The sequence below is a fragment of the Primulina eburnea genome, chromosome 17 (genome assembly GCF_022965805.1).
Source record: "Primulina eburnea isolate SZY01 chromosome 17, ASM2296580v1, whole genome shotgun sequence".
NCBI lineage: Eukaryota > Viridiplantae > Streptophyta > Magnoliopsida > Lamiales > Gesneriaceae > Primulina > Primulina eburnea.
Genome location: NC_133117.1, coordinates 5,729,620 through 5,741,497, shown reverse-complemented (window position 1 = coordinate 5,741,497; position 11,878 = coordinate 5,729,620). Strand labels below are relative to the sequence as shown.

Sequence of the window (11,878 nt, the reverse complement as noted above, 5' to 3'; positions counted from 1 at the left end):
GTAAGTATATTATATTTTTATGCAAGTTTGGAAATGGATCAAAATTTATATTGATATGTAAGTTGATATTTAAGATATTGAGATATTGAAATGTTGTATTTATGTTGGTTTGAATTTAAAATGGATATGAGCATGGTTTCTTATTTCTGTGCAGGATCAGTTTTTAAGTCTACTGTATTTCGGGTATATGGGACTGTTCTAGTTGGATTTTGATGTTATGGTCTTCATCAAACTAGAATATTGAGTTAGCTCCGATTTGCTTCTTGAATCACTCAATTCCATGAAGAAATGAGAGAGATATATCATTTTTAGTAAAACTGGTCTAGAAATTCGAGTTAGTGCAGATTTGTGTACATGGCTTCTGTTTATTCGATTCTGGGATTACTGGTTAGGATTCTGGATTTGGTGTTCAAATGAAAGTTATAGAACATTGTATTTTCTTCGAAATGATACCAAATTGGCTCGATTCTATTGGATATTGAGTAAGTTATGCTCAAAATACTAAAATGTGCCAGATGTGTACTTATGCAGAATTCGTGGGAATGATGTTGTATGTTTCAGATTATGAACGACTGAGTAAATGACTTTGTTTGACAAAACTTTGTGAAGAACAATGGTTGGGTTTTGGGTTTTCTTGCATATCCAATTTGTGGATCTTGATTTGAAGCAGTATTAAATTAATTACGAATTTTGTACATAAACTGCTCTGTTTTGATAAACGATCCAAGTTCTTGAGTTATAGTAGACTTCAGAGGTTCAAGACTTCTCAACTACACATTCTATCTTCTTTTGTTAATATTTGAAAGGTATGTGATGGTCGGTAAAATACGAGGTAAAAGTATCATTTTTATTTTAAATTGAAAATTCTATGACTCGATGAATTACTTGTGATGTGATGATGATTGTTTTCTTGAGATGAGTATTATGATATTGAGATGATGATATTGATTTACATCATTACATTGCATATTGAGCCACTTTCGATTCAGATTTGATATGGCGGAAGTCGCCTTGATTTATTGGTTTGTTCGACGTTTGGGGCTATAGTGGAGTTGGCATAGTGTATGCGGAGGTCGTTGCTATGGCCTGAACACTCTCAATAGGCGCACCATAGTCCTAAGATTGTAGAACACAACACCCCACCCCGAGCGGATGAGTCGGTAGATGTTGCTGGGGGATTCTCTTCCCTTGGGTACCCTATGACCAGATGATTCACTTGATCTTGATATTTATTGATAGCCCACAGCTTCTGATCATGCATTGCATTATATTGCATCTTTATGAATTTCATATGAACTATTTATTATTTTAATTATCATATGTTATTGATTGAATCATACCGGGTTTATAATCACCGGCACGTCGGCTACCTCTTGTTTTCATGTGCTGGACTGTAGGTGAGACGAGGCTTGGGATGCCAGAGTCCAGCTCTAGGCGAGGAGATACGAGTTAGAGTGGGATTCTCGGGTCTTATGAGCTATTTGAGGATGTTTGGATTACTTTGGTTCACTACTTTATTTTGTCATGTTAAAATTTATATTTTAAACATTATGACCTTTAGATTATTTTAACGATATTTATGTCGGTTTGTGAACCACAAATTATGTATATTACTCAATTGTTTGGTTTGTTACATTTATAATTATTATTATTAGATGTCGGTCCCGGGGCCCCACATTATGTGGTATTGGAGCGTAAGATATTTGGGAACTTGGTAGATCGAGTCAGTTCGAATTGCTTGATCATGTGATATATTTACTAGCATTTTCATTGTTCCATAATGTGAAATACCTGATTATAATTGAGATATTATATTGTTGAACTTTATTCGAGATTTTTGAGATTTATTGAGTCTCGAGAGCCAGAGATGGTCGATACAAGATTGAGATGATTTTGATATTGTGATTTTATCTTTGTTTGATTTATTGTATATCAGACATGCCTACTCGAGGTAGAGATCGTGGTAGACCTAGACAGAACATACCAGTGGCACAAGATCAGGGTAGTGCTACTCATACTCAGATGGATATAACTCCGACTCCAATGGAGATATTGTTAGCCAGATTTCAATCTTTGCACCCACCGATGTTGAAGGGTACCGATAATGCATTAGAGTATGAGAACTGGTTGGAGAATATGGATCAGTTATTCGAATCTCTTGAGTATCCAGATGATCGTAGAATCAAGTTAGTTGTTCATCAGTTATTGGATGTTGCTAAGAGTTGGTGGATCATGACCAAGAAAGCTTTAGAGGGTCGAGGTACGATTGTTACATGTGATATCTTTAAATCTGAATTTTATCAGCATTTATTTCCTACCTCTTATAGGAAAGATAGGGGAGCCGAGTTTGCAAATTTAAAAAAGGAAAATCTGAATGTTGAGGACTATGTTGCTAAGTTCTCCAATTTACTGAGATTTTCACCTCATGTAGCATCTGATGAAGAAGCTAAGGCCGATCACTTCATAAATGGTCTTAACCCTGATATCTTTACCCTGGTTAATAATGGAAGGCCTAACACTTTTGCTGAGGCTCTTGATCGAGCCAAGGGAGCTGAAACCGGGATCATTAGGCAGAGAGGTTATCATTATATGCAACAACCTCAACAGCCACATAATCGACAGCAGTTCAGACAGGGTAATAGTTGCGGTAACAGTGGCAACATAAGAGAGCAGTTTAGGGCTAGAGGCAAGCAATTTAAGAGGCATGACAGTAATTTTCCGAGTTCTAGTGGATCGAGACAATCTGGTTCAGTTCAGAGCACTAGTTATTCAGGCCCGACTTGTGGTCAGTGTGGTGGTGAACATTATACCGATTAGTGTAGAGGAGTTTCGGGAGCTTGCCACTTGTGTAACCAGGTGGGACACTATGCTCGAGTGTGTCCTAACTGTGGCAGCGATATATCTCAGAGTGGGGGATCATCGAGACAGACACCTCACCAGAACCGCCAGACCCCTACAGTTCATTCCTATCAGCAGTCAAACCGGTTAGATCAGAACAAACAGAGTGGTAGCCACAGGGCAATACAGCAACCTAGACAGCAGGCCCGAGTTTTTGCACTCACTGAGGATGAGGCACATAATGCTCCAGATAATGTTATTGCAGGTAATTGTTTTTTCTCAGGTTATCCTGCATATGTTTTGATAGATACTAGTGCATTACATACTATCATAGCTGAGTACTTTGTCACATTGCATTCTTTTCTATGCCATTATCAACTACATTATCTATTTCTACTCCACTGGGCAAAGTGACGAGGTCAGCTGAAATGATAAGTGGTTGTGAATTTCGTTATGAGGATAATGTTATTGAGCTTGATTGCATTGTGTTAGAGATGTCTGATTTTGACTACATAGTTGGTATTGACACGTTGACAAGATACAAGGATACTGTAGATTGTTTTCAAAAAATTGTTAAGTTTAGGCCTGATATGACAGATCACTGGACGTTCTCTGGTAAGGGTTCTCGAGCTAAGATTCCTTTGATATCTGTTTTGTCCATGACTCGTTTGTTACAGAAAGGAGCAAAATGTTTCTTGGTTTATGCAATTGATATTTCAAGGTCAGTACCTAAATTGGCAGATATTCCAATTGTTAGTGAATTTTCAGATGTATTTCCAGATGATATTCCAGGATTTCCTCCAGTTCGAGAAATTGAGTTCAACATTGAGTTGATGCCAGGTACACAGCCTATTTCTAGAGCCCCTTATAGGATGGTGCCAATTGAACTGAAGGAACTAAAGAAACAACTTGAGGATCTATTGGCTAAAAGATATATAAGACCAAGTGTTTAACCTTGGGTTCTCCGGTTTTATTCGCGAAGAAGAAAGACGGGTCTATGAGACTTTGTGTCAATTATAGATAGTTGAATAAAGCCACAATAAAGAATAAGTATCCTTTGCCAAGGATTGATGATCTTTTTGACCAGTTGCAGGGTTCTTCAGTATATTCTAAGATTGATTTAAGATCCGGATATCATCAGTTAAGAGTTAGAGAGGCAGACGTGCCTAAGACTGCTTTTCGTACCAGGTATGGGCATTTTGAATTTTTGGTTATGCCTTTTGGGTTGACCAATGCACTTGCGGTATTTATGGATTTGATGAACCATGTGTTTCAACGGTATATAGATCAATTTTTTGTGATCTTCATTGATGATTGTGGGGACCCGAGCTCTAACTCAACTATCTTTGGGATTAAGTGGATCTTTGCTAGAAAATGGGTCAGAAAATTTTTGCTTTTAAACATTATAATTATTGTATATAAATCATACACAAGTGATATCTCTAATTATTTCATCAAAGGTAAATACATGTCTTCTTCCATTACATATTTATACAAACTAGTGTTTGTAACACACTACATATCAAATGTAAAACTACTAGTTCATCTTCTACGCCCGAAATCACCACGCTATCCAATCTCAGTCACGTGCTCCTTGACCCTGATCATGTCCCACCTGTTGTCATGCACAAATATAGATACAACAATAGCCGGATACTCCGGTGAGAACAAATCCCAGTATAAAACATGTATACATGAATGTCATGCAAGTAAATACAAAATCATAATACATGAATCAATAATTATGACATATTAGTGAATACAGATAAAACTCTTCGACTCTTATTATTTGACTCGACTCATATCTAAGTCTAGGGATCCCGGTGTGAATAAGACGTAACAATCTCCCACCTACTCTCCCAATCAGGGTGGCGGTACGTCTTATTCCCGGACTTCGGCCCTCTCTGTATCGAATATCTACAATAGGAGTCGATCTTTTCGTACGTACATCGACACCATCGAACATCCTGTATCTTGGCATATCTGCCAACGACTCACCTATCTCATGTGCATTGCTATAACTCAATAGACAAGGCATAACCATATCAAATTATAAACAATCTAGTATGTGATTTTGGGAAACTCAAATCGGATCTAATTCGAGTTGTGTCTTCCCGAATCAACATTGAATTATACCTTTTGTTGTTCAGTCTTTGTCGAGGTCGAAGTCTAGATGTTGAAGCTTGTCGATATTAATCTGAAATGGCAATGTCAAATAGTACAATATTAATCCATAACTCAAACCAATACATGTATGTATCAATATTCCATCTCGGTACATTTTAGCGGCATAACGGTATAATCTCGGTATACTGGCAACACAAATAACATATAGCCAATCTCAACAACTCATAAGCAATACAATAGGCACATCTCAAGCTCAATTCTATGAAATCTCATCACCTATATGCTGGAATTTCAAAACCATCTCATTCGGTAGTATTTCTTCAATCCGTTTTCGACTATATGTTCACAATAATAAGAAGAAGACAAAATAGAAACCAAAATCTGATTTTCCCCAACAACTCAACTTCAAAACATGCTGAAATGTAGTAATACTTACATCCTTTAGTAGCTTATAACAAGATGAGCAAGAATATGAACTCGGATCGAAAATCGGGCGGTTGGATTTGGCATGATCACTTTTCTAGTATAACTTGAAGCTTGAGGAATTATTGCTTCATGGATTCTCGGGAGGTTTCTTGGCTGCTGAAGTCTTAAAGAATGAATCAAGATACATGTTAAATGGTGCCCAAGACATGTGTCCACTTCGTATGCATGCTGGACTTCTCGCACATATGCGCGTACATTCTTCGCGCATGTGCGCGAGAGTCTCTGCTCTCGGTACATTGGCATGTCAGCCCCTCGCGCATATGCGCGCCTCACTTCGCGCATATGCGCGAGGTCTTCTGGACTCCGAGCTTGACCTCTCGTGCATAGGCGCGCATTTCTCCGCGCATGTGTGCCACATGTTCTGTCCTTCACACTTAACCTACCATTTTTTCATGTCTCCTATCTTCCAACTCACATAAAGTCATACACTACATAATTTCATCACTTCCTAAATGAACAATCTCAGATTACGTAAATCAATTCACGGGCCTTACAATGATATTCTTATTTACTCAAAATCTGAATTTGAGCATGCCGAGCACTTGAGAGCTGTTTTCCAAATTTTGAGAATTGAAAAGTTGTATGCTAAATTATTCAAATGCAAGTTTTGGTTGGATAGAGTGGTTTTCCTTGGAAATGTGATTTCAAGTGCTGGTATATCAGTTGATCGGAGTAAAGTTGAGGCAATCATCAATTGGTCTAGACCGACATCAGTTCTTGAGGTACGTAGTTTTATGGGTTTGGCAGGCTATTATCGCAGATTTATTGAAGGATTCTCACAGATTGCGAGGCCAATTACCCAGCTGACATAAAAGAATGCACCATTTATTTTGTCGCAGGCATGTGAGGATAGTTTTGTTGAACTTAAGCACAAATTGACTAGTGCTCCAGTTCTGACTATTCCATCAGGTGTAGGATTTACAGTACACACCGATGCTTCACATTAAAGACTAGGTTGTGTATTAATGCAGCATGGCCGATGTAGTTGCCTATGCTTCACGACAGTGGAAGCCACATGAGTCTAAATACCCAATGCATGACTTGGAACTACCAGCATTGGTTTTTGCCCTAAAGATTTGGCGTCACTACTTATATGGGGAGACATTTGAGATATTCACTGATCATAAGAGTTTGAAATATCTCTTTTCACAAGCGGAGCTGAACATGAAACAGAGGCGTTGGTTAGACTTGTTGAAAGACTATGATTGCGAGATAAAATTTTATCCAGGCAAGTCTAATGCAGCAGCCGATGTTTTGAGCAGAAAAGTATTCAGTATTTCCTTGATCACTAGCAGTGTATCTGATCTAGTAGAAGACTGTTGTTTTTCTGGTTTGGATTTTGTGGTAGACACTCAACCTGTAAGAGTATTTATGATTCAGGCAGAGCCATAGTTGTTTGTAAAAATTAGAGAGGTCCAAAGGTTAGATCAAAACATTCAGAAATCAGTTGAACTCGTCAGATCAGGACATCGATAAGAATTTCAAGTCAATAATGAGGGTATTTTGTTTGTGAATGATCGTATTGTAGTTCCTAATATTTCAGAGTTGAGGATACAGATTTTGCGTTATGCTCATTGCAGTAAATTCATTGTACACCCTGGAAGTAAAAGGATGTGCAATGATTTGAAGAAACAATTTTGGTGGTAAAGAATTAAATCTGACATAGTAGAATTTGTATCTCGTTGTTTGAATTGTCAATAAGTAAAAGCAGAAAGAAAACGACCAGGGGGTTTGTTGCGTAGCCTTAAGGTTCCAAAATGGAAGTGGGACCATATCACAATGGACTTTGTCACGAAATTGCCGAGGTCGTCCAGGGGTTGCAATGCAATTTGGGTTATCGTTGACAGATTAACCAAGTCTTCATGTTTCATTCCTTATCAGATGGCCAGATTGTACATCAGAGAAGTTTTGAGATTGCATGGTGTGCCTAAGTCCATTGTATCTAATCGTGATCCCAGATTTTCTTCTCATTTTTGACAGAGTTTACAAGAGGCCCTTGGTACTCGTTTGCATTTGAGTACAACATATCATCCTCAGATAGACGGACAGTCAGAACGTACTATTCAGACATTAGATGATATGCTAAGAGCAGTAGTGATGGATTTCGGTATTGGTTGGCAGGATTCGTTACCACTTGTCGAGTTTTCTTATAATAACAGTTATCAAGTGAGCATTGAAATGTCACCATTTGAAGCACTATATGGCAGGAAGTGTCGATCTCCTCTGTATTGGGACGATTTATCTGAAGCACCAATTGTAGGACCTTATATGATAAGATATATGACAGAAAAGGTAAAATTGATTCAGAGTCGTATGCGAGCTGCTCAGGATAGGCATGCTAAGTATGCAAACATCAGGAGACGATCTTTGATTTTTGAGAAAGGTGACAAAATTTTTCTGAAAATATATCATTTCCGTGGTACAATTAGATTTGGAAAGAAGTGAAAATTATCACTGAGATTCGTAGGTCCGTATGAGATTTTGGAATGTGTTGGTGACTTGGCTTATAAATTAGCTCTTCCTCCTGCATTATCAGGTGTTCATGATGTTTTTCATGTGTCAATGTTGAGGAAATATCATCCAGATCCTTATCATGTACTTCCACCTGACGAGGTTGAGTTAGATCAGACTTTGAGCTATATCGAGTGCAACGAACCGTACTTTTACTACTTAAAATTTGCGGAAAAATTAAAAATTTTCTTGAATACGAAAATAAAATCAATACGGTCGTCACTACATCATCCGTTCATCAATAAAAATCTTGTTAAAAGAAAATCTTATTCCGAACATCTCTCATCAAAACATAAAATCAGAGTGTTTTAAACTTGCATAAAAATATTAAAATAACGTGGGCGGTCCTCGGGTCTAGCCTCCCGCTCAGTCCAAGCCTGCTCCTTGGTCCCCACCTCTTGTCTTCTCATAGAAATCCTCACCTGCATCGATCAAGTCTAGTGAGTCTACAGACTCAACACGTATAAACTGGAATAGCAAGTAGTACATAATAAAACCACATGCAACTTTAAAATAGGAAATACGTACTTGAAGCTTGAACTTGCAAAATGAACTTGAACTTGCATACATACATAGACGTGTCATAACTTAAAAGCTTTCATAAACATACTTGCATACTTGATCATACTTAAACATAGATGACTTCATTTTGCGTAGAGGCATGTTTCAAAGCAAGTGACCCATACATAATAACCGCCTGATCAGACAAACCACAGTACTGGGCTGATAGGGACGTATCCTCTGCCACATACATGAGATCCCCGTTCATAATTTAACAGTCTGGTTGGTCCCCGTTCATAATTTAACGCTTTCCAACCACGATCTAACCCGTTCATAATTTAACGGGGTGGAGAGGTCCTCGGCCACGTTCACCGACTTCCAAACCCATTCAATTTGGTCACAATACATTTAGCATACCTCAAAAAGTTAAAATATTTTCTTGCACGTCATACATACTTAATTGGCGTTGAGGGATTCGTTGGATTTCATTTGGGGCCGCTGATGCACACTAGCATGAATATCAACACTTAACTTGCATAACTTAGACGTAGGTACTCGAGCTCACCACCGAATTGCATAAACAGTTTATGACATTCTAGATCACTCGGGACTTGACCTCGTTTAATCATACTAACCATGACATCAAACCCCGAAACAAACTCTAGGATGCCGTGTGAACACTTCCCAACCATAAAAGACCTGAACCCACTATTAGAACTTGAAAAGAAGGAAGAACAAAATATTTGGACAGAAGGGGTCGCGCTCGGGCGGTGAAACTTTACCGCTCGGGCGCTAGGGTCCGCGCTCGGGTGGTAATAAACTTCCGCTCGGGCACCGAGGTTACGGGGAAAAACATTCGAACAGAAAGAATGGCGCTCGGGCAGCAGAAAGTTACCGCTCGGGCGCCGAGTAAACTGGACTCCGTGACTCAAAAGCTTATACTCTTCGAATTCGATTACACAAATGGTGAGCAACGCCTCGAGACCCATCCTAGGACACTATGGCACTGAATCGACTCCACAAATGTCCCAAACATTTCCAAGGGACGACGCACCCCACGCAACACCATAAACTCGTAACTTAAATTTTTGATACAACAAAATAGTTTTACGACTACTCGATCTCTAATGTGCCTAACGACGTGAAACCAAACGTCAAAGACCATCCCAACATCATTATCAATATACCTATACGCAGCAACGATCACCCGTCGATCCCCAACGAAGCCTGCAACAACAAAATCTCGAGAACACATCAATACATAGTTTTCTGAAACGCAGTTTGAGCAGTCTCACGAAAAACGTCATAACTCACTCAATTTTTGTCCAACAAATTTCGGATTTTATATCAAATCGAAGGTATCGAAAAGTTCTACATTTTTCATGTTTAATGTTTTATCAAAATCCCGACTGAAAAATCGCAGTTTTCAACAGAACAGTAAGTTACGAGATTTCAGATTTAAAAAGTATTTCAAAACACTTTCAAACCATTTTCCGCTCAAACGACGAATGTCACACATGAATTTTTACACATAAAAATAACACAACACATAATATGACAGGATCGATGCAAAAAGAACAGAATATACGTGCTTTTTTTATATCAAACTTTACCGAAACGACGTCACCGAAGTGGAGATAGAAGCGAGGTTGATCCGAGACGATCGTGGCACGTTTTCTTAGAATAAAATCGATCAAACGTGCTGGAAATTGACAAGGGAAGGGGGCGGCGGCTGCCTCTGGAACAAGAACCCTAGGTTTTTTCTCTCTCAAAATAATAAAAATCTGATTTTTAGACTTGTGTGTGTGTGTTAGCCGATATTAGGTGTGTGTAAAAGTGTGTGTGTGTGTGTGATATACGGTTTGTGTGAGTGTGTAGTGTTAATTAGGAGAGAAACTTGCTTAATCAATAATTAGCAAGGCAATTAAAAATTCAAAATCCCTTACAAGCTAATAGAATAATAAAAATTACTACACACTCCTAATAAAATCACCTTAATTAAAATACCACACATAAAATGCTAACTTTTAAAAGTTTTAAGCTCTTAAATCACTAAATCCATAAATTAAGCTTTAAAATGCTAAACTAAATAAATTATTTAAAAGGCCCCATTCTCAAATCATAATAAAATACCACCTTTTAAATTTTACCAATATCGTCCCCGGTCTCTACTCCTCGATCCCGCCTCGAATAAACGCCTGAAACATGAAAATTGAAAAACATTTTAATGTGCATCACATGAACATGAATAATTTAAAATAATGTATTTTCATAAATTATGCATGGCTAAAACTCAATTTAAACTTAAATAGATGCTTTAATAATTAAATAAATGCATGGGTTATACGTGTACTGAATTTGGGCACTACAGTTCCTCCCCCACTTATAAAAATTTCGTCCTCGAAATTAAATCTTACCAAACAACTCCGGGTAGCGAACCCTCATATCTGATTCTGTCTCCCAAGTGGCCTCTTCCACTGATTGGTTTAGCCACCGGACTTTGACTAGCTTAGTCACCTTGTTCCGAAGTCTACACTCATGTCTGTCTAGTATTTGGACGGGTCTTTCCTCATAAGATAGGTCTGGAGCCAACTGCAACGGCTCATAACTCAGAACATGCGAAGGATTAGCTAGATACTTCCTCAGCATCGAGACGTGGAACACATTGTGTACCCCGGCCAGATTCGGCAGAAGGGCAACACGATAGGCTAGTGTCCCAACTCTGTCAAGAATCTCAAACGGTCCAATAAACCTCGGACTCAGCTTGCCTCTCTTCTCGAATCTCATAACACCCTTCATGGGTGCTATCTTTACAAAAACGTGGTCGCCTACGGCAAACTCGAGATCTCTCCTTCTCTTATCGACATAGCTCTTTTGGCGACTCTGGGCGGTCTTCATTCTGTCTCGAATCTTGACCACCACATCTGCAGTCTCCTGAACTATCTCCGGGCCAAGCTGTGCTCTTTCACCAACCTCATCCCAATGAACCGGCGATCTGCACTTCCTTCTATATAACGCCTCATAGGGAGCCATAACTATCGATGATTGGAAACTGTTGTTGTAGGTAAACTCCACTAGATGTAAATTTAATTACCAAGTCCCTTGGAAATCGATCATACAAGCTCGCAATAAATCCTCCAGAATCTGAATCACTCGCTCAGACTGGCCATCTGTCTGCGGGTGAAAAACTTGCAACACTGTCCTCAAATGCTGGCTATGCTCCTCTTAGCTCTTCGAGTAAATGAGAATGTCGTCAATAAACAATATGACGAACTGATCAAGGTAAGGCTGAAATAATCGGTTCATGAGGTCTATGAAAATTGATGGAGCATTCGTCAATCCAAACGGCATCACTAAGAACTCGTAATGCCCATACCTGGTCCTGAAGGCCGTCTTGTGCACATCTGCATCCTTC

At 38.8% G+C, this 11,878-nt stretch overlaps 1 protein-coding gene across 1 annotated transcript; it reads left to right on the top strand.

Annotated features, from left to right (window-relative positions):
- Positions 1–1,938: 1,938 nt before the first annotated feature.
- Positions 1,939–3,791, top strand: LOC140818767 (uncharacterized). The gene is made up of 4 exons (XM_073178816.1): positions 1,939–2,702; positions 2,823–3,103; positions 3,250–3,453; positions 3,565–3,791. The coding sequence occupies exons 1-4, from the start codon at positions 1,939–1,941 to the stop codon at positions 3,789–3,791; spliced, it is 1,476 nt and encodes a 491-aa protein (XP_073034917.1).
- The last annotated feature ends 8,087 nt before the right edge of the window (positions 3,792–11,878 follow it).

What these genes read in the sequence shown, in the direction of transcription:
- LOC140818767 (XM_073178816.1), top strand. Translation starts at nt 1,939, where the DNA reads ATGCCTACTCGAGGTAGAGATCGTGGTAGACCTAGACAGAACATACCA. An exon ending in AGAGGCAAGCAATTTAAGAG is followed by an intron (nt 2,703 to 2,822) that starts GCATGACAGTAA and finishes CGATTAGTGTAG; the next exon opens with AGGAGTTTCGGGAGCTTGCC. An exon ending in AGATCACTGGACGTTCTCTG is followed by an intron (nt 3,454 to 3,564) that starts GTAAGGGTTCTC and finishes TTTCAAGGTCAG; the next exon opens with TACCTAAATTGGCAGATATT.